We start from the raw sequence: 23,877 nt of genomic DNA on the forward strand, positions 1-23,877 counted from the left end.
TTTCATTAGCTTGACGTTTAAATGTCCCAAAAACTGAAAAAAAAACGAATGACCTTCTCGCACTATTGCTTTTAATCGCTGACCATTGATGATTGCCTTACATATTCACCTTTATCAGATGTTCGACAAATGCGTCACCCTGTGAGGCTGGAGACCTCATTTGGCTTTCAAAATAATCACATCAATTTTCGAGGACCTGAACGGCGGATTGAGTGGATTCCCGTCCAACCCGCTTGCCCTCAGCCTACCACGCCCACATTTAGGTCATGAATGAGTCGTCCAGTCCTGATTGGGACTCGCAACGTCGTTTTCAAAAGGTCAAACAACGTTTGAAAGGCCGATTTCACGTGAAAACCAAGCGACGGAAAACGGTGTCCGTGAAATGTTCGGATTTGCGGGCCAAGAACAACCGTAAGTAGCCACCATTTGGGCCCTTCGTCGAATCGAGCCGCTCACCTTGTCTTTGGGTCCCGTTTCAGTGTCGCTGAGTCGCAGCCGCCTGGCCACGGGTTCGCACGGGGCGTGTCCCTCGCCCACCGCCCACCATTTGGTCCGCCACCTCCGCTCTCAGAATGTGGCTTTGGCCTCATCTTTAAACGAGCGTCTCATGGAGAACACGGAACTCTCCAACATGGTACACGCCCTCCGCGACGAAAACATGGCCTTGAACATGGAGATTGCGGAACTGCGACACGCCCAGAACGAACCCACCCAGACCGTTGATCCAGTTTGGCTGGAACAGGAGCAGGTCAAACGGTTGGCCGAGTACATGGAGCCGGTCAAGGGGCTCATGAATCGGGTCTTGGACCATACCGTGTCCATGTCCGAGGAATTGAGTCAAGCCATGGCCTTGGTGTCCGCCCCCGGTCGCCGATCGCGCTCCATGCACGCCCAACGAGCTACCCAGTCTAGTTTTTCGACCAGCCAGGGCCCATTCAACGCCTCTCGTGTGCCCTCTTTGCCGTCCGAGGCCATCTCGTCGTCACGCTCAAGCTCCAATGGCGCCAATATCGCGCACGTCTCACCCCGGGTGGCCGGTTATGCCATTCATAAACCCCAAATCGAGATCCAAAGGTTGGATATGAATGAGATCAACCGTCTGCAGGCTGAGCAACGGGAGCAATCGCGACGATCGCGATCCGAGGACGCTTCGGAAGAGGTGGACGATGAACATGAAGAAGAACCTTTGGAGCCGGCTCATCATACGCCGGACACGCCCCCTTCGGACGAAGGTGAACGGGTGAATCGTCGGCCTTCCCGCTCGCGAATTGCCATCTCCCGCATGTCAACCATTGGTGAGGGCTCCGATGAAGAGGAACAGCCAACTGATCGGACCACACCCGAGTCCCGGCGGTCAAGTGCATCTAATGGCACGCCCAGACGCGTCCCACGTCGACGATCCGTCTCGATTGCGCGTCAGCTAAGTAGTTCGTTCCGAACCTCGGGCAGTCCTGTGGTGCTCTTGGAAAATGTAAGTGAGTTGCTGGAACAATATAATGTGCAGAACTTGCCGGCCAGTGATGACAGTGGCTCGGAGGACGAGAATGAAAACGAAGAATATTTGAATGAAACGGACAACAGCGGCGAAGATGACGAGTTGTGCCAAGACACCAAGAAGAAAAGTCACGGCTCCGATTCGAGCCGAAAAGATGAAGTCGTTTTGCTCATGCCCACTTGTCGATTAGTTTTGGAGCGTGTGAAGCTGAGCGAGCGACGCCGATCCTCTAAATCGTCAGAGAATGCATCTAGACTGAGTGCCTGTAGCTCAGGGTCAATCAAGAAAAGAAGCTCGGACGTAGCGCCTAATATATTGAGCGGGATAACCACACAAAGAGGCAAGAAAGCCTCCTCCGAAAGCTGGAGAAACTCAACCCGAACTTGTGAGGCGGATTCCTCTTCAAATATGATTGACGTTCCGGCCGACGCCGAAAGCACCCGACTCGATCCCAGATCACCCGTAGTTTCTACTGTGCGCAACAGTCTTCAGTCTGAACAATCGGAAACGCCACTGACTAGTGAATCTTTGGAGGAGTTCACCGCGAGGATGTGTAACATGGACCCGATGGAAGGGCCCTCTTGGCTCTTCACGGACGACGATGAGGTCACACCAGGTCGTCGGTCTCGGGAAGTGGTGGCCAGAAAGAAGCGGTCGTCAGTCTCCCTTCGGGCTCAAATCGGAGATTGCTCCAAAAAACTAGATTTAGATCACGACGAAGAAAACGCCGAAGTCGATAACACGCCCGTTTCTAAGAAACCCGAGCAAAACGGAGCAACGTCTGTGCAGCCATCCAAAAGTAGGAAGAGAACCGTCCATTGGAAACCATCTCTCGACGGTGCAACCTTGGAGCATGATGCATCCAATCAAGAATTACAGGATCAATTCATAGCTCCTAGCCCCCCTGTAGCGCATAAGTCACCCGAAAGTGTGCCCAAGCGGAAATCCATTCGGCAATCACGCGTCAAGAAACCAAAGCCTAACCATGATGAACAGCCTATCACTATCTCGGATCCATCAATTCCAGCAAATACAAATAAAACCTCTCCCAAGGCCAAAATCCCAACCCGAAGTCCATCGCGAGCCTCTTCGTCGTCTTCTCATTCAATTCCGTCCACGCCCAATGCGCCCTCTGAAAATGGATCAATCTACTCCACGCCTTGTGCCGCTGGGGATGAAGAGACCGGGGAAGTGTCTCGACCTCGCCGAAGGGCGGCCACGGCAGCTTCGAATTCACTGAAAGAGCCGAGTTTGAACAAGAAAATGCGTCAGGGCGATCCACACAGCGAGAGTGTGTATTCCAATTTCGTGCCCAAAGTGAAAGAGAAAGTGGCCAAAACCAAGAGTAAGAAGTGATTAAATTGCTATGATGATGAAGACCATGGGGTCCCTGAAATTTGAATATTGTTGGCGCATTTATGTGGATTTATTCATAATAAGCGAACGATATAAGTGAAGTTGTTGACATGTACTAATTGGCGGCAATTTCTTGAGATCCACGTTTCTTGGGCTTGTGGATCTCTTTCAAGCCAAGGGAGACGAGTAGAGCCTCATGAGATGGGTCACGACCTCGGAATTGTCGAAAGATATCGGCCATGGGCAAAGAACTGCCCATAGACAAGAAAGTGTTCCGGAATCTGAAAGATGTTAAAACAGCAAACCCTTAGTTTCTTGTTTCAATTCCAATGCTCATCATAACACCTCACGCACCTCATTGCCACTTTTTTGACTTCCTCCTCGTTATCAAGCCCAGCCTCTTTCACAGCAGAAAAGGCATCAGCTGCCAACATCTTTGACCATGTGCGGCAAAAGTAGGCTGCAGCATGTTCTCCGCCCATGATTTCAGCGAAATTCAACGGAAACGTGTCTTCAGGGATCCTTGGGATCAGCAAATATTGATCGTAGAGTCGATTGGCGATTTCTGGTCCAGACTCGGAAAGGCATTCCCTGAAGAGAATCGTTAATGTCGAAAATGAGATGAACCTATTTGTTAGAAAGCCACAAGCTTCTTACGAGTCGTGGAAGGCCATGTCCACTGATGTTTTGTAGAGTTCTTGACAAAGCTCAAGTCCAGCCATATGTTGCTTAGACTTGCAAAGCTTCACCGCCAAGTCCGAGGAAATTGGCTCATTGGATGACCAATGCCCGGACAATTTGGACACGATCTCGGGTTGTTCACTCCTACATAAAAAAAAGCATACTGATTACTATTGCAAACTAGGCCTTTCTCCTCTAGAACGCCTAGCGATGAAATGAACTTACCAATGCCCCATAAAGTTAGAGGCCAACTCGAGAGCATCCCATTCCAAGCCGAATTTCCCAGAAAGGTCCGACCATTCGCTCTTCGGCAGAAGATGGAGCAAAACGTTACCAAATAATCGCATCAGCTCTCCAACTTCATCATAGTTCAATAATGAGGGCTTCCCATAGCCGGGCACAGGCAACGACATGAGAAGCGCGCCCAAGGGCTGACAGTTGGCTTTGATACTGTGAGGTCGCACCGGGATAAACCAGCCTTTATCTGCACCCGGATAGCCCTTGTCATCCCTAAAGGAATGAAGTCTCATTAGAATAATGGAAGATTGAATTACCCTAACAAGACTCACCGCAGATAGGGATCAAAGTAAAAGTGACCAAGCACTTTTTGGTCGGCGTCAATGACACGGAAGAATTTGACCTCCGGATGCCAAGTTTGGAATCCGGATTTGACCTCTTCAATTTGGATGTTGAACATACTATTACAAAGCTTGATTACTTCATTCATCACCTTGGGGAGTGGAAAGAAGTCGCGAACATCGTCATCGGTCAACCTGGATAAAATAAGAAATTTCTATGAAGAAGGAAGGAATCAATACCCCGAAGACAATGAAATTTCGTTTTACCCCAAGAAAGTTCGTCGAAACTTGCGCTTGAAATATGGGATATCGTAATAGGTGAGGTCGTGGTCAAATCCCCGAGACTCTGCATATGCCTGAAGAGATTCCAATTCCATCTCTTGGGAGGATTTGGCTACAAGAAAATATAAGCACCAAATTGGTTATCCCATAATATTACCACATTGACAGCTCATTCACAATTACCACTTCCGAGGAGGCTAGTGGTCATGGCTTTCACATTGTCAACATTGGCCGCCATCTTTGTCTCCATGGAGAGTTCCGAAAAACAAGGATATCCCAAAGTCACGGCCTCATCTTGTCTGTACTGATTGATCTCTTTGACTTGAGCCACGACACGGTTATAGACATCTTGTTTCCGATCTCCCCGAGACACGGATGCTTGATAGACATTCCACCTCAATCGACGATCTGGACAGTATTCCAAGAACTTCTGATACAAATACGGATGAAGGGTCACGCTCCAAGGTCCCTTGGTGGGTTGAGAGCTAATGGAATAAAAATCAATACAGATGGTTTAGGGTATCAATCAACATAGTCTTATATAGGTCTCAACCGATTCTGCAACAGACAGAACGGGGAGAAACGGTGGTTTGGTTTAAAATGTTCAAATTGAATTCCGGACACTACAGAAAATGATGGATGTATTGGGGTTAAATCCCTGTCCTTCATTCCAATATTCGGCGGTGTAAGAAGAATCTCATTTGGGAGAGGATTGAAATTTCGCATTGACTCTGGTTCGGAAATATTCAGCTTGAAATGCTCAATTTGTCGCTCTCTTAGGATCTCTTGGTATCAATACCGTAGATTGGACCAGATATTTGAGAGCATTGAATATTTTCTGTATTCGAATGATTGTTCAAAAAGTTCTCTTTATCTCTTTATCTTATTGTGTGGTGTTTTCCTCTGAACACATGGCACGATTGATCAATTTAGCCTCTTTCAACTCGCAAACGCCGTTGGACATCATCCGAATTCAAATTAAAGAGCATGACCATGATTAAGAAATGCAAATACATCATGATCTGTTTAGATCAGCTAAGAATCAAATGACCATCCATTGGTTTTTCAATTAGGGGACGAAGGAACCTTTAACATAATTCAATTGAGCCATTACCAACCAGGAATAGCGAGAAGCTTTGAATCCAACCGCATATTCAAAATAATATCCCCATCAAAAACATCGCTATTGGCCAAGAGCAAGTAGTAGCTAATATCGGGGTCTTCTGACGTTGGCCATTCTGACTTTCCACTATACGTCAATTTTTCACGTTGTTACGTGAATCAATGGGTTACAAGTGGTATTCTCTCTCATTTGTTTTGGTTTGTCTAATTTTACAACAATTTTATTTCTGTCTGAAGCAACCCTCCCGCGATTAGATGGCGTTGAATCCGTACTAAATTCCTGAGGCCGTTTCTCCGATCAATTTGGCGTGGCCTCCAAGCGCCGCAAACAAGCTTTTCAAGCTTTTAATCGGAGAGGGTCGTAACCGTAATCTAACTTCGTCTAAGCTCAAATCTACTTTTCCTGACCAGTTTCGTTACACTTCAAATTATAGATTATACCCTGGCATTGAGAATTCCAGTACTGACTTACCTATCTAACGCCATGGCCTTTAGAACATCAATGGGGAAGTCGCTCACCACTTGCGGATCATTGACCGAAGCCCGGAAATTTTGCGTCGACATCTACCATAAAAGCAAGGAACTGCCTGACCTCTTCCGAAAACGGTAAGTGAACACATGACTTACCATCATTTTGTAGTTGTAATCTTGTTTCGCTTCTGCTAATCGACGCAACCACGTTTCATTGAGCTCTAGGTAACCGTTCTCGGACAGGTCGAAGCCTTTGAGCTTATACTCGGTTAGATATCGTTGAAGCAGATGTCTTTGGCTGGGCGTCAAATTCTGCGTCTTCTGGTCTTCCTGTTGCAATCGCTTGAGTTGAGAATGGATGCCCCGGGACGACATTCGGACGACCAAGGCTCGCTCGGCTCGCCGATGCAATTTCATGAAGATATCCCGATCTAAGACTTCTGTGGTGACGTGCAGCAAGTTGACCGCATACCACACGCTCTCATACTCGCACTTGGCCTGATCGATGGCGCCAAACAGCGCTTCAAAGTCCAAGACTTCCCCACCTGAAAAATTTGCGGCAATTTGGGGCAATGTGAGAGGCGGAACCTGTGGCCGCCGCAAATACATTTCAAATGGCTTCTGATCAAATTTGGCTCTGTTAATGAATGGACGACGGTAACTTGGCCCAGGTTTCAGGACAGAGTTGACGGGTCAATAAATGTCTGAAGCGTTGATTTTGAGAGGGGTGGTCTTTACCGTTTATTCGGTCTTCAATGGCCCCAATATTGGCCTCGAACTGAAGCAAGGCCTTGCCCAATCCGAAGAAGCAATGTCGCTCATTGACGCTTTCAAACTGGGGTAATCCCTCGCTATACGGTTTCAATAACGGGTTGGTGCGGGCATCATCCGGGGGAATTTCTGGAATCCTAGAATAAACACGAAAATACTCGTCTGGCATGGCCATTATTCTTTCGTGTGAACAATCTAATTAACGCTTACAGAACCACTCGATTTTGACTGGCTTGTCTTTGAGCGGTTCGGAGCAATGGAACGCCCACTGAAAGGCGGCTACGGGCCACACGACCCAGCCAGAGATGAGCCATGGCCATGACAGGAGGAAGAGGACCGATCAATGCTCTGAAAGTGTCCGATCTCAACGTCTCCGGTTGGTCCAATGGATTTCCACGAAACGAGCGAATGTTGTGATCATTACTTAAGCCTGATGAGCAGTGACTCCAGATGGACGGGGGAAAAAAACGCCAAGAAATAGCTAATAAATGGCGATTTAGTCCAAGCCATAGTGGTTTAGGCTTAATTGAAAATCAAAATCGATACGAAAGTCTCCTATGCATTGAAAAGTCTTACTATTATGCAAGTTTGTTTTGACATTTTAGGCACGAGCCGCCCACATTTAAGGTACCTAGGTCCTTATTTCTGTTTAAAACTTTAGATCAAAAACCAGTTTCTTATTCATATTTCACGCTTTGTAAGTGAAAATGGTGATAAATGAGAAATATGATGTTTGGCAAGTGTTGAAAACACGGTTGCAGATACGAGGTTTTTTTCCGATAAGCGCAAAATTTGAGCAGAAGCACCAGATATGGAGCCACTCACTATGTGTGTTCTTTGGTTAACCCAAAGCCTGACACGAAACCTCATCTCAGCGTGAAAACACTTGTTTATAGGGCTTGTCAAGTGAACGCGTTTTTTAACAACTGACGTTATTCCATGGAGTAAAATCGGAGACAACATGCCCAACCAAACCGCACTGTGCATGCACTGAATTTTGACAAATATTTCACTTTATCTGCTTGTCTAATCAAATAGCGATAGGATCACAGGGTCAATTAAGGCTTGTCAAGCTGAGCATTTAGATGATCTTGTAGGCACAGATCAGGATGCTTTAGAGGCCATCAGGGACTTGAGACTCTCGAGCTCCCCCAGCCTTGATGGAGTGACATCTCAGTTTCTGATGAGACGCTCACAGGTTCTTGCTCCTGTTTTCTCGTACTTGATGCGTTGCATCTTGGACCAGGGCAAATTCCCCTCTTCTCTGAAGGTAGCTCATGTTGTTCCAATTTTCAAAGGGGGAGATAAGTCACTCCCCAGTAACTACAGGCCAATTTCTCTCACTTCGAATATTGCGACGGTGTTTGAGAAGATCATGAAGTTCAAACTTGTTGAATTTCTTGATATACATGAAGTCCTTCCTCCTAGGCAGCATGGGTTCTGAGCACATTTTAGCACGGTTACCCAACTGATTGAGCATATAGAGCAGGTTATTGAGGGACTGGAGAGCCATGAATCAGTCGATGTAGTTTATCTCAACTTTGCCAAGGCCATTGACAAGGTAGATCATGGGCTTTTAGTTAACAGGCTCCATGAGATTGGGATCCAAGGCAAGGTTCTCAATTGGCTAAGAAGTTTCATTTGTGGTAGGAAACAATTAGTTAAGGTTGAGGGATCGCTTAGTGACATACATGATGTCAAGTCTGGTGTCCCTCAGGGCTCCATTTTGGGTCCTCTCCTTTTCATTATCTTCATTGCTCCGCTTCAGAAGCTTGGTAGTAGTAATGTCAGTATCTCTTCTTATGCTGATGATACAAAATTGGTAGTTGGTAGGAATGGTCAGGATTCCGGTTGTCTGGCGAAGGTCCTAGACCAAATTTATTCCTGGGTTGCTGCGAGTAACATGGCCTTGAATGGAATGAAATTCCGCTCAATGACCTTTGGGTCGACGCCATTAGACACTCCACTATTAGATGATGAAGGTAAGGACATTGAGCAGGTCTCATCCATGAAGGATTTAGGTGTAGTCCTCCAAGATAATGGAAAGTTCGATGAGCATATCCAGTTGAAAGTTGGTAAGGCTTTTCAAACATGTGGTTGGATATATCGCACGTTTAAGTCCAGAGATAGTGTCACGATGCTAACTCTGTACAAGTCGATTGTTCAGCCGCATCTTGAATATGCCTCTCCCATTTGGGCTCCAATTAGTTCAGCAGGTTTGCAAAAGCTCGAGCAGGTCCAAAGATGTTTTACTAGGAACATTGAAGATATGAGAGAGCTCTCGTATTGGGAGAGGTTAGAAAGGTTGGGATTGTACAGTACTCAGAGAAGGTACGAAAGGTATCTGATATTGTACGTTTTCAAAAGCATTCATGAGCTTTGTCCCAACCCAGGATTTAGGGTCAATTGTAGTGACCGTAGAGGCTTAATGTGCGTTTTGAGAGCACCTTCAAGCCCTCGAGAATCCAGGCTAGTTAAAACAATGAAGTCCAACTCTCTTCTTTCTCGGGCTCCTTCATTGTTCAATTTGCTGCCCTCAAATATTCGTAGGGTTTATGTAGGGGTTGATCCAGTAGCAAGATTTAAGTCAGACTTGGACAAGTTTTTGACTAAAATTCCGGATCAACCTTATATTCAAGGATTAGCCAGATCAGCCAACTCCAATTCGTTGTTCGATCAAATAATATATATAAATAAAAGTCAAGTACAATAAGTAATCTTCTTGTCTTGAACTGCTGGGATTCCAATCCCGGTAGCGGTAAGGAAGTCCGAACAAAAAAAAAATGTTTGGATTTGTGTACCCCTTTGCGCCCAAGCGCCAACTTTTGGATAGGTAGGGATGTGTCAAGCGTACAAATGACACTGCTTTTTCAAGAACTTCTGTGTCAAATTGAGCACAAAGTTCTATCTTTTTTCGTTTCTTGCACTATCCTTCGGTTTTTTAATAACTCCGCTTATTTCGACACCGTTTTAATTGACACATGCCACAGCCACAGCCAAAATCTCGACACATCCCTACGTAAGACAAAAGTGGGTGCAAGGGAGTAAACAACGATCCAAAGCTGTTTTGGCTGATTTTCACAATCTAAAAGCAATCTATTTTGACGAAAATCATATTTTTCCGACCCCTATCATTAGTAACCATCAAAAAATATAACAATAATCACGTCAAAATTAAATAGAATTGATGAATAGTTTTCCAAGCTCAAATTAAAAAAAAAACTCTATCTGCTCTAAAAAAAATACGAAGGAAAGTGACAATTCTAGTTAACTAGCAATCAAGTAATTAGTTGTTTTTATCTTATCAGAAATCTAGTGCCTGATGGTCCTTCTCGCGCGTCAAATTGCAACAAATCCTACGAAGAAGCAAAACTGACATCTTAATTTGATCATGTATTGTTACCTTCTTCTGGAGTACATATTATTTAGATATTTCACGTCTAAAACTGACATTTTTTATTGAGCTCAACTTATGATGGAAAATAAAGTCATGGATGGATATGGAGAGGGTTGAGAAATTTAGTCCAACATACTTAAGCCAAAGGAAGATTTCGCCCTCAGTCAGGTCTTTTAGTTCATTGGAATTTGAATGAGAAGATATAAAAATAAAGAAGCGCAATAGAATAAAACTTGAAACCACAAACACATGTATTGTTGCTAAAATCAAGCACAATTTCCAGCCCTGTGCTTCTTTCTTTACGATATATGAAAATGTAAAAGATGGAAATTTCTTTTGAGATTGCCTAAAGTTTCTTTCAAGTTTCCTCAGTTGCCCAGAGAAAACCAAAACATTAAATGCTATTCGGGAGCGTGGAGAAAGGAACGAGTAAATTTGAGTTTCTTAGGTCGTTATAATAAAAGCATTTTAAAATGCAATGTGATTCCATTTGTGCATTCGAAAAAAGGAACGAATTTCGGTAATTTCGTCACTTGCAATTTCGTTACTGCTGCCCTGACATTGATGGTATTGATTTTACCACGGAAATATGGACTGTGAACGGGCTTCCCTGCAAATCGGCCTGCTCTTGGTCATCGCGACTCTGAGCCACTTTTCGAATTAAAGAAATAAAATAAGAAACCTAGATCTCTTCAATTAACGCTAGGTCAATTTTATAGCATTTACATGGAAAGTCCATTGTTTCAAAGTTATGTTGTCAAATGCTTATGTAGCTGACCAAGAGCAGGCCGAAAATTCAAATTTTATGTAGCGTTTACTACATAACTTTGAGCATGTCTCCTGAGTTCCCTAAGCACAGGTTTGGGCTCTAACTTGGCTGAGTTCATCTATTCAACAAGACCTTGTGGTCGTATGAGGTGCTTATTTGGAATAAGATGAGTGGTTTAGCAGATGGGATATTTTTGCTTCCGTTTGCAGTCCATATCTCTAGAAGTCCGTGATTTTACATATCATTCATTTCATTTCTCCTGGACCATGATTTCAGGATGCTTTAAAATGTGAACCCCAAAAAGTCGTAGACACAAGTCAGCATTGAAATTCATTTTTTTATCTCAAAACAAGACTCTCTTTCAACCCAAAGAGCAAAAAGATCGAGAAAAACGTAATGAAGAATTTTTTTTGCCTTGAAAACAACCAAAATAATTGAGTAGCCAAACAAATGACGATTTTTTTCACCTTGTTATAACATATTTTAATATTGCCAAAGCTTTTTTGGCTGATTTTCACAATCTAAAAGCAATCTATTTTGACGAAAATCATATTTTTCCGACCCCTATCATTAGTAACCATCCAAAAATATAACAATAATCACGTCAAAATTAAATAGAATTGATGAATAGTTTTCCAAGCTCAAATTTAAAAAAAAAACTCTATCTGCTCTGAAAAATACGAAGGAAAGTGACAATTCTAGTTAACTAGCAATTAAGTAATTAGTTGTTTTTATCTTATCAGAAATCTAGTGCCTGATAGTCCTTCTCGCGCGTCAAATTGCAACAAATCCTACGAAGAAGCAAAACTGACATCTTAATTTGCCTTGCTAATCTTCTGTTTTTTTGTCAGCCCGTGTAATGAGCAATCTACTATAAATTAAGTGTGAAAGTAAAAATCCCTCAGAGGTTTTCTGTGCTCATCTTATTCCAACATGATCGTCAATACGAATGGATGTAACAGTAGTCCAACGTATTCTTAAGCTTAGTTTCCCTACCTTACAGTAGACATTCTGCTATCGCTGAAAAAGCATGATTTGGCTGGCTTTGAAAGGTCGGAAATGAAGTAGTCTGGTGGGAGGAAAGAGGAAGGACGGCATGCACCCTTACAGACAGGCAGACATGTTGCCTCCTTCTTGGACGTATCTGTGGGATGCAGGCATCAATAATAATTTGCTTTTGGCTCGACCTACATGATCTCAAGAGAACGACGAGGTCAACCACACAAATTGGAAGAAAAATCGTCATTCTAAAGCTTCATCGCCATCAGCAGAACTCTCAGAAAAATGTGAATAGGTACTAACTAGTACATTGTTTTTTTACCGTGTTATCGCAACTTTTTCTCCTAAGGATCAAGTTACAATTACATTTCAAGGGAAGTATTGGTTTAGTGATTGTCCAATAGTGCATTCATTCTTTTAGAATTCTATAAAACTGGTATAACATCTGATTGAAATCACTCTCATTTGAGCTCATTTACGAGGTATTCAATCATTTCGACGGACGGTGTTGCTTTCATCGACCAACTTTCAATCAGATTCGTCTCAAATATTTGCTACCTCTCAATCTGTTTCAGGATTGAGTGTCAACAATTCAATGAAGAGCTAAATGGGACGGTAGCACCTAACTTCGAGCTTGGAAAAAGTCAAAAGTGCAAAGTAATCTAAGTAAACCCCAAATTTACAAACGCAATGCTTTTTGCTTTGCCGACAAGTCTATTCCGATTGCATTCCAAGCAATAGTAAGGAAGTTTGCAAAAGAATAATCATTCTTACTATCAAAATCGCGTCATCAAAAGACCTGCATGGCAAAATTAAGCCAAGAATCTGTTTAAAACAATTTTACGCATTTTCAAGGACTTATTCTACTATCAGTATCTATTGAAATTCTGATTCATTCAGGATTGTTTTCAACCTCGTTCTCTAACTCAATCAACTCCAATCCAAACGCACACCTGTTAAAACATTTCCCAATGTTTTGTATGTCACTTCATGGTCTCAACTAGGCCTACTCTTCTTCATTAGTTATGACTTGCATTTGCAATTTGCAAGCGTCGAAGGATTTCTCAAAATATAACCAGTGTACCACCGTCTTGAGGAATTCAACGACCGAAGAAGTTTTACTTGAAGCGGCAATGAGATATCTAGATATCCGCCTTAGGAGCCAGCTGCTATCAAGGTCGTTTTTACGTAGGTGTTGGATGGCTGGTGCCTGTGCATCATGTGGTACTACAGTAGATAGCGAAGGTGGTGGGTGCTTGGTTCGTTGGTTCGCTGATCGCTCCACTGACTAAGACACTTCTTGCTCAGCTTCAAAGGATGTACAGTATGTACGGACGGACGGACGGGCGGATGGATGGATGGATGGAGGAAGATCACGAGGAGCCGGAGCGCCAATGCCAAAGTGGCTGGAGCACAATTGAATCAGTTCTCGACTTCTGTGGAGACTTTAAGGTGTTCAAAGACAGCATTTGCCTCGTTTTTACTCAGTTTTGACCGGACGAGCGACCTGGGAAGGTCCTCTACCCCGCACTATGGGGCCCATGGGCACCATTTGGGCTTTCGTGTTTCTGTCTATCATGACTTCGATTGTCGGAAGGTAAGGCCTCATCTTCGAAGGACATGTACATAGTTCCTTGGATGAGTACCGTACATAGAGGGGGGAGTATGCAATAAGTGACGTGTGATCCTGATGAGACCCTATATCCAAGACACATCAAGTCTGTTTGACTGTGTCGGATGAAGCTTGGTAGTCAGGATAATTGGTTATACCTCAACAGGCAACCCTTTACGAAGATAATGAAAGGGTGTTATTTTGTTGGGCTTTGTAGAGTACCGGAAGTCAATGAGATCGAATTATGGGCGACTCAGAATACGATTGTTGCACTTTGGCTGCCTTTGTCTGATCTGAAAATGCGTGGGTGAGCAGCAATCACCGCTGCTATGTAAAAAAAACGCGAAAGGGCGTCGTCGCTCCCTTGAGTACGACAACTGTCGTAGAAGAATGACATCATGGTTGGGAGATGAGACCTCGGTTGATGATCACAGTTCTTTCGTAGAACTAACTATTCAGAGCTCATTGTGCCTTGTGAGGCCACTAAGGAGGCCCTCCTACGTGATCTTTCGAGCTCCTTGTCAAGGAGTAAACGAGGCCCCAGCCAGTGAATATATAGTAATGAGAGCATGAGAGAATGACCGTGTTCAAACCAGCAGATCACAAAAGAAGAATGAACGAAATCCTTGACTTTTCTAGTTCCGCTCTTCCCACCATCTACCACGTGGGCGAGGAGGGTGAAGCGGATGCCATCATGATCCCGGTGTCGTCTACTGCGATCCCATTAGACGATTTGCCCGAGTTCTCGGTGGGCATCGGGTTTGGATTAATCGATGAAAAGGATAAGATCAAGAAGCCGGCTAATCTGAAAGATATTCAGCTCATCACTGCCAAGAATCGTCATCGTTTTGTGGCTGCAGCCGGAGTTCAAGAGCTTACCAAAGAAGAGTTTGATCAATTTAATGTGAGCAAGTAAATGCTCCATCAAAAAAAACATAATCATGCCGAGTACGACAACTAACACCAATAAAGTAGTTTTTATACTGCATGACCATTACGAAAAAAGAAGAATTCCCTGTTTATTATGACGATGTCCCGACTAAAACTAGACTTTAAGATCGCCATCGATTTACTACCCTTTAAATAATCTACGTGCCATTAATAAACTTCTTTGTACATAGAGCTACCATATCGGAGTAAGACAACCCAAACAAAAAGATGTTCTTTTTGAAGATAAATAGTGGTCAAGAGCTCCGACAAAACATTCGATATCTTTTATGCACTGATTTCTGTGATTTCTGCACCGTCATGACACAATGATTTACTTGGGATCGATCAAACAGCTTTCAAATGTCTTCATCTGTTTTCATTGCCATTTTGAACAATACTGAATTGATATTTTTTTTGGAACTACGCCTTTTACTTTTGATATAGCAGATTGAGTGGCTCAAATGTCACTCTGAGTTGTCCACTTTTTGAAGCTATATATCTTTTCATTGTCAATTCAATACTACCAAATACGAGTAGGTGCGTTACGTTAAGACTAAAGCTTGATGAATAATTATCAATGCTTGCCTTCTAATTTCTATAATAAGAGATGATGCATCGGAAACATACCAGTTTGGTCAATCAGACACGCAACGAGACCTCGTTCTTAAACTAAAGAGTGAACCGTGGGTTAGATGCAACATCGAAACAAATAAAGTGCCACATTAGGTGCCTTTTGAGAGTGCCTCAACCCACACAAAGGCTTTCTTGATCATGTTGGGTCTGAAGTTTTTATTGCGATAGAAAATTGATAAATCAAGCGTCATATCATATATGATTTAATTCTAGCCTTGATTAGATAAAAACCACTGCCGCAAGCACCAAAGGGTTGCCCTTAATTTTTTGCCACCCTGTATATTAACTTGGCGTGCTTCGAACGTGCTAATCCCTCGGAATGAGAGATGTTGATGACAATTTGGCACAAACCTTTAATTATCCTTCATCACGACCAAGATCTATGTCGCGAACAGTGAAAAGCGTCCACTGTGACATTTTATGGCCGAGGGTAATCTTTCTCTGCCAACTCGAACGCCATGCAGGGAAAGTTCGTTCCACCAAGATTTTGAACTTAAAGACCTGTAAAAAATGTAGGTAAGTGGGTGATAGAGAGCCCTGGATCAGCTTTACGATTCACAGCCAGAGTTGTCCGTTCTTTTCATGCCATTTTCTTAAATCTTAAAGCCATGACATCAAGAAGCCGCTTTACTTGCGAACCATAATGTATCGAAAGGGTTTCTCCGTCGAGATAAATGCTCTAGGAAGCAGCGGATGCAATTGATCTGAACATGGGACCCCTCATGGTCTGGTCCGTATCCTCGTTTGTCGGAACAGACACTCCGTTTCATTTGGCATTTGTTAGATTTGCTTTATCATATCGGATTTGAGACTTGGACGACCTGTCATTCCCATGGAGGATCCTGATCCTTTGATGAATCCAGTCATCGCTTCCCAATCTCACCACGGTTCAATCAGTAGGCATGTGAGAAAGAGGAACGAAGACGAACTACGTGATCTTCCGAACAAAATCATTTCGGTCTCTGATCGAGGAATGGATGGCTCGGTCTTCGTGGGTTCGCTCGTTCTTCCGTCCGATCTTCCGTCTCCTCCTGGCCTCGTGGCCTCCTGGCTTCTTTGCCTCTTTGCTTGCTTGTTGGGTGTCCTCGTCTCTGTCGGCCTTTTGGCCTCGCCTCTCGCTCTCGCTCTCTTTCTCGCTCTTTTCTCTGTGGCCTGCGTACCGAAGACTTTGTCGTCCCCTTGGTTGGTCTTTGGCCGCACTCTTGGTCGGTGGGTGTTTCATGCCTGTGGTAACCATCATTTCGTCTTTAGATCCCCATCCATCCGTCCGTCTGGTGTCCATGAAGGCTCGTGGAACCATGGAACCCATCAAGCATGCATGCGCACTCCCTCACGCCCAATGGGATCGTATCGGAGTACGTGAATTTGGATCCGACTAAGTCAAGAGTGAGTAGTAATCGTAGTAAGTGAGAGAGGGCCAAGGGACAACACTGACAGAACGAAAGACAGAAAGAACTCAAAGAAAACGAAAGAGAGACAGAGAACAAGGACCCAAAGTGAGGGAAGAAGAGAGAGAGAGAGACCCACACACACACACACACACAGGCAGAGACAGAGACAGAGAGACGGACCAAAATGGGACTCACGAGAGGAACATCCAAACGAGTTGGATAGTCCCGCGGATCCCAGAATCTCTCATCGGATGATTGTGATGGCACCCTCGGTCGAGATTGGTGAACGAGAATGGCTCTGGTTGGTGCCATGTGATTCTTATTCTTATTCTCCTCTGCCTCCTTTCTCCTCTTCTTCTTTTACTTGATCGTGCCCCTGACTGTGTCGAAAGAGAAAAGAGGGAACAAAACGGAAAAACGATTGGAAAACGAATCCAAGACGAGTCATACAGATCGCAAGATATGATCAGCCAACTAGTATTCCCGTCCATGATCAACCAATGCTCCCAACAACAAGATCGACCACTCTTGATTTGGGAGACTCAAATCAAGTCTAGTTAGTTTCGATTCCGTCCCTGAATAGTGTTTGCCAATGCGATTTATCCTGGAAGTGCCCCCTAATTGCTAGACAATCATCCGGAAGTTCTTACCAAACAAAGCTCTTCTTTATCCAGTGGGTCCTCCTGCGGATGGGTGAGGAAGAAAAACTTTGTTTCGCCTCCAAGCTTCATGTGCAAGTGTTGAAAAATGACAGATGAGATGGAGAGACCTCCTCGCAAATGGGGGGGCCCCACGGTCTTGTCAATGGTGATTCAGGATATTCTTTTTTCTTTCTTCTCCTCCTCTTCGTCCTCCTCGTCCTCTTCCTCCTCGGTCTCCACAGCTTGATCCAAAGTCAGTGACAGACACTAAGGAGGCGACCGCCAAAGGACAAGGAAAAGGGATTCCAACCTCGCCATTGGGTATAACGAAGAAGGTGAGCCTCTGAACACAAATACAAACCTCCATTCCTCAGTGCCATGAAGAAATCGAAGTTGATCGACACCAATTCGATTCGTGTGTGAGGGAAAGAAATAAAGACAGCCAAGACAGGCAAGAGTGCATCTAATTTCCACGTGGGACTGCAATCTCGTATTTTCGTATTTGCGTTGTGGCTGTTGTATCTGTTTTGGTGGTTCTTGTTCGTGTTGTTGAAGTGTCTGTCGGTGCATTTTTCTGAATGGTCGCCGTCTCTACTTTTTGCTGTGAGTAGGTGACACATGGCCTCGGATGAAGCGGCAGAAGAAAGTGTGCAAAGTTTTCTTTTTCTGAGCTGTGCTTGCTGATCCGGACATCATCTGAGTTGCTTTTTCCTCACTAGCATGTATTTCTGGATCAGAAAACGCTCTCGATCAGCTTCTGTGGTATATTGATAAAGCCAGTGATGCGAGAGTCACCTTGGCAGGAAGCGACAAAGTTTGCTATGCTCACTGAAGGTAAGATGTGAAAGCCATGGCTTCTTTTTTTCAGGATATCACATTCTGTAATTGGGAACGAACACGAGACAACTTGAGGTGACTTCGCTTCGATTGGCCCATCCTCAATAAACTTGCGACATGTTGTACGCGGATGCATTTCCCCTAGTTGGGCGCTTGTCAAATAGATTCTGCTCTTTAACACACACGTTGTGTAAGAGTAATCCTTGATGGTTCACAGACTTTCGATGAAGTTTCTTGTCGAGCTCTTGGGGAGACTTCTTATCAACCAGCCGAGCTTAATGTATTCGGACATCTGTGCAACTGTCTCGGGAGATTAGGTGAATATAAAACGCTACCTACAATTCCCAACCGCTTCTCTTCACTCCAAAGGCAACAAACCCCCCTTAGAGCTACCATCTGACGAAGCTCAGAGAGGATCACAAGGCAAGAGATAAACTTTTGAAGCCAAACCCTGGTGGTTTAGAAACTTTGCTGTCATTCCAAGTGCGTCTTAATCGTCGTTCATGTATGACCATTTGGTCTCACTTTTTCCACCAAGTTATTCGAAGACTTTATAGCCCAGTAATGTTGTCCTGAAGGACCATGCTTAATCAAAGTGTGCCATCAATCGCTGGCTGCTTCACCAATCCTTCACATGGCTCAGCTTCACTGACGATCGCTCAAAACGGGAAGCAAACGTGTCCAAAGTCACGGATTAAGCAAAAGGTCCATGTATTTGCACCGACAACAACCACGATTGATGGTGACCAATTCCTTCGCTTTTGTTATTGGAGGGGAAGGTGGATGGAAGCACACCAAGCCAACATCCTTTCTCAACCATCTTCAATCCCCCCCGATCTCATGGAGAAGTTTTTTTTTCTCAAACCTTTTGTCACGGAGTTTATCAAGGATCATGGCTCATTGGCTTTTGGAAGAAAATCACGGATTTGACCATATTGGGGAAAGCCATCGCACGCTTTGCCACAACAATGGATGGACAGAACTTTGATTCTGAGAAGACTCTTCCTCCACTTTGAAGTCCAAGAGAAGGAATTGGGAATTTAAATGAGGAGAAAATGCGTTCCCCTGAAAAGTTGAGCAATTTGCACTAGTGCAGTTATTTTGGAGTAAACTTTTCGCTCCTCTCGGAATGACAATCCCCTCGTGCGCTCCGCTCTAAAAGTGGGCCGGGAGTTTTGATCTCAAGTATCTGAGTCTGATTTCTGGAACAGCTGGATCGCGCATTCTCTTTTTCATCCGGAGAGTTGGTGAAGGGAAACTTTTTCCTCCTATGTACCTTCATCCCAGGATTCACTCGCCAGCCGACATGCCAACTACTACCACGAGATCTTCAATTTGTGCCAGTGGTACCCATCGATTGATATGGGCACATACCTCCTTGAAGAATCTCCCGTCAAACTCATGCATTTTGGGAAGGAATCAAACCCGGTGGTGGCCTTCTTCATAAGGTTGTCCCTAGCGACAGTAGTAGTCGTGAAGGGAGGCAAGAGGAGGTAATTCAAATGAATGTAAGCACGTGCACTCCACGTTCCAAATTTGGAGGGTTCCTTTGACAAGGCAATTCGGAGGAAATTGTCAAAGAACTTGTAGCCAAGCATTCATTGCCGTTCGTTTCCCAGCTAAGAGTCCCTTGTGGTTGATGCCATTTCAAAGGATCCAATTTTGATGTAAAATCCGCCTTTATTGCTTCTCGATCAGATACGCCAAAGCAAACAGAGTACTCGAACCAATATGTTTCATCATCTTCAGGAAGGAAAGAGACCATGATGTCACAGAGATCCCAGTCAAAGATCGAAGAATTCCCTGGCAAGACAAACACAAAAGCCAGTTTCTGGCATTGCTTCTCAAGATCCTTGATGTTGTCAAACGAACCTCCCGAAGGCTCTACAAGGTTTTTATCTTCTAATGAAACTTGTCTTGCCTCCTGCACTCACGTGGATATCGCGATTTCAGTCCCAGATATCGTGGCTATGGCTCCATAGGGGTAGTCCGAATTCGTACTTCTAGCCTGGAATACTATAGAATTCTTAGAATAATGGACAAGAAAGTTGTTTAAAGGCTGTCTAATTACCTCTTCAAATCGAGGAATGGAATCAAGTTCCTCCAACTTCTGACTACAAATGTCAGCTTCCCAAGTCCAACTTGGTTCATAACACTTACTCAGACCCTTCTAACATTGGTTGGAAAGAACATAGTGAACGTGGTTTTGTTCCTCTGATGAGTTCAAATCATAAGGCTCCATCTACTCGAATGTCTGGTACTGCAATTAATGTGTGCGGGGGAAAAAAGACTTGTCTCCCTTGAAGGCGAAGACAATGATGATCCCACTTCCATAAAGGCCGCAGAGTTCTGAGTTCCGCGTTCCTGTTAGCACTCGCAAGTGAAGGCGAAAGGCACGATTTGGAACATCCAAATGCTCTGTTTAACTGGCTTGAATGGTCCCCATCCTCCAGACCAAATGCTAAACACCGGAGCTTTGAGGCTGTGTATTTTTTCGCCCAAGGAAGCTGAGGAAGCTCGAGGAGCGTCCTAACGGCAACACTTAGCGCATGAATGGGAGTTTCGAGCCTCATGAACATGAGGATGAGGCTCAAAAGCCCTCGTTGAAAGTCAACCAACTGTGATGAGAGGATTGTCTCTGCTCTCTCTCGTGATGGGTTCGTGCGGGGTCTCAATTGTGGAATTTCATTTAAATGGCTGTTTAACGCTTCACCAACGGGGGATTTCCCCATACGGCCGACACAAGAATATTCTCTAGCGCATTTATCAGTCTAAGCATTACTGTTTTTTTCCTACTTCCTCCTCCAAAGCATGGCAAGTTCCCAGGATTAGTTGGAGCCTGCAGCGGAAAGTGGAGGTTCGAGAGATGTTGAGCGTCGATCGTATCAATAAAAGCCTCTCTGATTTCTGATATCTTCTCTGAATGGAAGATCCAGTAGAAAGAGGAAGGCATTTGAATTAATTTTATAGCGCTAACCTGATAAAAGCCATTCGCATCCCCTGTTATATCCCTCCATCCAACGAAGATCTAATCTAAACTCTCCCCCTCTGCGGTACGTAAAACGAAGACGAAGACGACCATATTTTATTCACTCACAAAGCCAGTCAGCATTTCACGATATGTTCCACTCGCTCTTAACTTACGCTCTCTCGATCTCGCACTCTCGAGTTCTGGTTCCTTCAGTGTTTCGTTCGCCTAGCTCCTGTCTGGTCTAATTTCATTTTAAATACCCTTATATGGAGGGCACAAACCTGTGGGGGATGGTTTATTCGGATAAAAAAGGGTCCATCTCATTTAAAAAGACTCTTTAGCGCTGCATCATGTTACATAGAAATCTAAACCGAGGTAAGCATGAAACATTGGCTAATAATTGTAGCTAAATTAAAGCTTTCAATTGCCAGCTGGCCAAAAAAAGCGAGAAATGAAACCTTATAAAGTGAAAAAAAAAACACAAATAAATAACCATTTTTTGAGCAATTCTGCTGAGCGTTTGTGGGTACTTTCTTGGCAACAGTTCATGAACTTTGTCATATTTTGATCCGATGCTATTTGTTATTTGTTTCCTTCGTTAAATTGACATGTGAATGTAGTCATTTTTGAGCTATTATTCTTTGGATATTTGAGATCTGTTGTTTAAAAAATCTGTTTTCAAATTTCAACCTCGGATCTGGTAACCTTTTGCTGACAGATCTTTTCTCCAATTGTGGTCCTCTGTTTTGTTTTTTTCGACCATCCATTCTCAACGCATAAATTTCTTTTCGAATCCCGCGGAGAAGCAATTTGCCTTTACAAGCTCCGGGAGAGAGAGAAAAAAAAGCTCGAGGAAGTGAAGAAAAAGACCAAGGAAAAGAGGATAGGAGGAAGAGGAGGAGGAGGAGGATTTCCTCGACGAAATTGTTCAGGTTAGATTCGTTCGCTCAGATTTCCTGTTTTCCCCGCAATCTATGGGCTCTGGTCGCTACCACATACCGTTGGTTCCATGGACCACGGATCTCTAGCAAAGCTTTGTGCAAGTCTCCTTCTCTCTCTTACATAAGACATGGGAATGTTCCTCGGCCTTTTGGAACCCTGGCCTGCTTAACCTTCTTCTTTCCTCTGACAAAGGAGGACTTTTTTATCCCCCTTAACAATTACTCAAGTTGGAGCGTGTTGTTGGTGAAAACGAAGGCACTTTATACCCTGACTAGCTCCACTCACCAACAAGCTTGCTCGTGGCTTAGCCTTGCCCTGCCGGTCGACCTTTCTGAGAAATGGGCAAGTGAGATCCGAAATAGACACATTCACCCTTGGGACTGGCGAATCGTCGAGCAGATCTTTGACTGGAATCTCTCTTTTCCTCTTTCACTTAGCCTCAAGATCTCGGCTATTGTGATGTGCGATGTCTAATGACCAAGCCCTAAGGGACCGATTTCCCCGACAAAGTGCGGCTTCCTCGAATGAATTGTTTGGATGACTTGATTGGCACGACATGTTGCAGCGATCCAAGCAAATTAGCACTCGAAAAAGGTGACAAAATGGCTTTTGGTTTTGCGGCTTGAGCTAAGGGGTCAGGACCCCTCTGCAGAAGGGCTCACATTTCAGACCATCCAAAAGGAAGTTCGTTTATGAGCCTTTTATGCAACTTTCTCAATCAGTATTTTGGTTATAGGGAAACTTTGAAAATAGTTAGTCGCTCTCCCATGAAAATGAGATCAAAAACGAATATACTTTTTCAAATTTGTATTACCTTGTACCACTAACGGCACTTCAAATGAAAACATGTTCCGTTTTAATTACTGGTTCCGTTGCATTTCTACCAAGACTGAAGAATTCAAATGTACCGTAGTACGTAGTAAGAGACATTGACAAATTAATGGTCCCGCCGCACCTTTAAGTAATTCTGTTTAGGGGTTCAAATCTAAGATTTTTCTTTAAGAATTTCTGGTCGATGAGGTTGCTTTCTGGTTGAAAAAAATGACCATCTCATTTAGAGGAAAACAGAATGAAGATTATGAGAGGTGAACCCATTGTTTCGCAAAGTCAGAAAGAGATGGAGGTAAATCAAGAGGAAAATTTCCATTGGAATGGTTTTCACCTTGAAAATCCACTGAAGATGAAAGCAATTTTGCATAAACTTGGACCATAATTGAATTAAGTCGGGGGAAATTAACGACAGAAATGACATACCATTTGAATGAACTCAATTTACTGGAAAGGAAAGGACATCAAAGACTTACCGCGTTGCAACCAGATTTGGAATCCAGATTTGTTAAGGAAACGCCCTGGAAAGTAAGGCATAATAATGGAATCCGTGGACAGCTTTCACTTTCATCTCTACTTCAAAATCGGGCCAGAGTTTTACGATCACTATCTTGTTCTCGTACTTGGTTCCACCGTTCAAAGTACATTCAGACTCCCTGGGGGTTGAAGAAGAAAAAAGAAAAATCCTGGGGGGTTGAAGAAGAAAAAAGAAAAATCCTCCCTTATGCCTTTTTGTGTGCGCCAATAGACTTAGTTTTAAGGGTACCGGTAGGTTCCATGACTCTTTTGGACGATAAGTCTGGTCATCTCATCTGAATGCATGGTTTACTCATTTGAACTTGGCAGCGGATCAAGAACAATCCTAGTTCGCTCAACGTCGTAAGGAATCTTGTGAAGACAGTGGGTACACGTCCTGGATAGGCCAGCTCAGGGGGATTGGGCCCAAGTTGTTCTCAAATGCTTGTGCTTGGTCCCAAGTTCCTTATACCCCCACGTACCCTCCGATGTCCCCCCACTTGGGAAGTAGGCACTGATAGTTGGTGAAAATTGCCGCGCATAAGCAAAACACAAAAGAGGAGGTTCCCCCCGGAAAAAGGGGACCCGAAAAGACGGATTGGATGGAGAAGGAAACTAGGGGAGGTCCACCATATTTGGCCTCGAATGAGAGTTT

General features: G+C 44.0%; 3 protein-coding genes across 3 annotated transcripts; 2 read left to right on the forward strand and 1 right to left on the reverse strand.

Annotated features, from left to right (window-relative positions):
• The first annotated feature begins 3 nt into the window (after nucleotides 1–3).
• On the forward strand, nucleotides 4–2,952 carry LOC131888623 (micronuclear linker histone polyprotein-like). Its single transcript, XM_059237563.1, has 2 exons — nucleotides 4–411; nucleotides 480–2,952. Exons 1-2 carry the CDS (start codon nucleotides 267–269, stop codon nucleotides 2,849–2,851), a joined length of 2,517 nt encoding a protein of 838 aa, XP_059093546.1. The 5' UTR covers nucleotides 4–266; the 3' UTR covers nucleotides 2,852–2,952.
• LOC131888716 (uncharacterized) lies at nucleotides 2,900–7,187 on the reverse strand. The gene is made up of 11 exons (XM_059237673.1): nucleotides 6,967–7,187; nucleotides 6,724–6,893; nucleotides 6,142–6,530; nucleotides 5,987–6,078; nucleotides 4,576–4,877; nucleotides 4,378–4,504; nucleotides 4,102–4,305; nucleotides 3,758–4,042; nucleotides 3,509–3,676; nucleotides 3,206–3,442; nucleotides 2,900–3,132 (listed from the first exon to the last, which is right to left on the reverse strand). Exons 1-11 carry the CDS (start codon nucleotides 7,074–7,076, stop codon nucleotides 2,967–2,969), a joined length of 2,250 nt encoding a protein of 749 aa, XP_059093656.1. The 5' UTR covers nucleotides 7,077–7,187; the 3' UTR covers nucleotides 2,900–2,966.
• A 5,933-nt stretch (nucleotides 7,188–13,120) lies between these two features.
• On the forward strand, nucleotides 13,121–14,662 carry LOC131878216 (uncharacterized). The gene is made up of 2 exons (XM_059224140.1): nucleotides 13,121–13,518; nucleotides 14,173–14,662. The coding sequence occupies exons 1-2, from the start codon at nucleotides 13,454–13,456 to the stop codon at nucleotides 14,447–14,449; spliced, it is 342 nt and encodes a 113-aa protein (XP_059080123.1). The 5' UTR covers nucleotides 13,121–13,453; the 3' UTR covers nucleotides 14,450–14,662.
• Nucleotides 14,663–23,877: the final 9,215 nt, after the last annotated feature.

Source organism: Tigriopus californicus, chromosome 1 (genome assembly GCF_007210705.1).
Source record: "Tigriopus californicus strain San Diego chromosome 1, Tcal_SD_v2.1, whole genome shotgun sequence".
Lineage (NCBI taxonomy): Eukaryota > Metazoa > Arthropoda > Copepoda > Harpacticoida > Harpacticidae > Tigriopus > Tigriopus californicus.

Coding starts and splice junctions, on each gene's coding strand:
- LOC131878216 (XM_059224140.1), top strand. CDS start 13,454: ATGGGGCCCATGGGCACCATTTGGGCTTTCGTGTTTCTGTCTATCATG. Junction 13,519..14,172: donor ATGACTTCGATTGTCGGAAG/GTAAGGCCTCAT, acceptor TGACTTTTCTAG/TTCCGCTCTTCCCACCATCT.
- LOC131888623 (XM_059237563.1), top strand. CDS start 267: ATGAATGAGTCGTCCAGTCCTGATTGGGACTCGCAACGTCGTTTTCAA. Junction 412..479: donor TTTGCGGGCCAAGAACAACC/GTAAGTAGCCAC, acceptor GTCCCGTTTCAG/TGTCGCTGAGTCGCAGCCGC.
- LOC131888716 (XM_059237673.1), bottom strand. CDS start 7,076: ATGGCCATGGCTCATCTCTGGCTGGGTCGTGTGGCCCGTAGCCGCCTT. Junction 4,505..4,575: donor CACTAGCCTCCTCGGAAGTG/GTAATTGTGAAT, acceptor ATTTTCTTGTAG/CCAAATCCTCCCAAGAGATG. Junction 4,306..4,377: donor TTTCGACGAACTTTCTTGGG/GTAAAACGAAAT, acceptor TATTTTATCCAG/GTTGACCGATGACGATGTTC.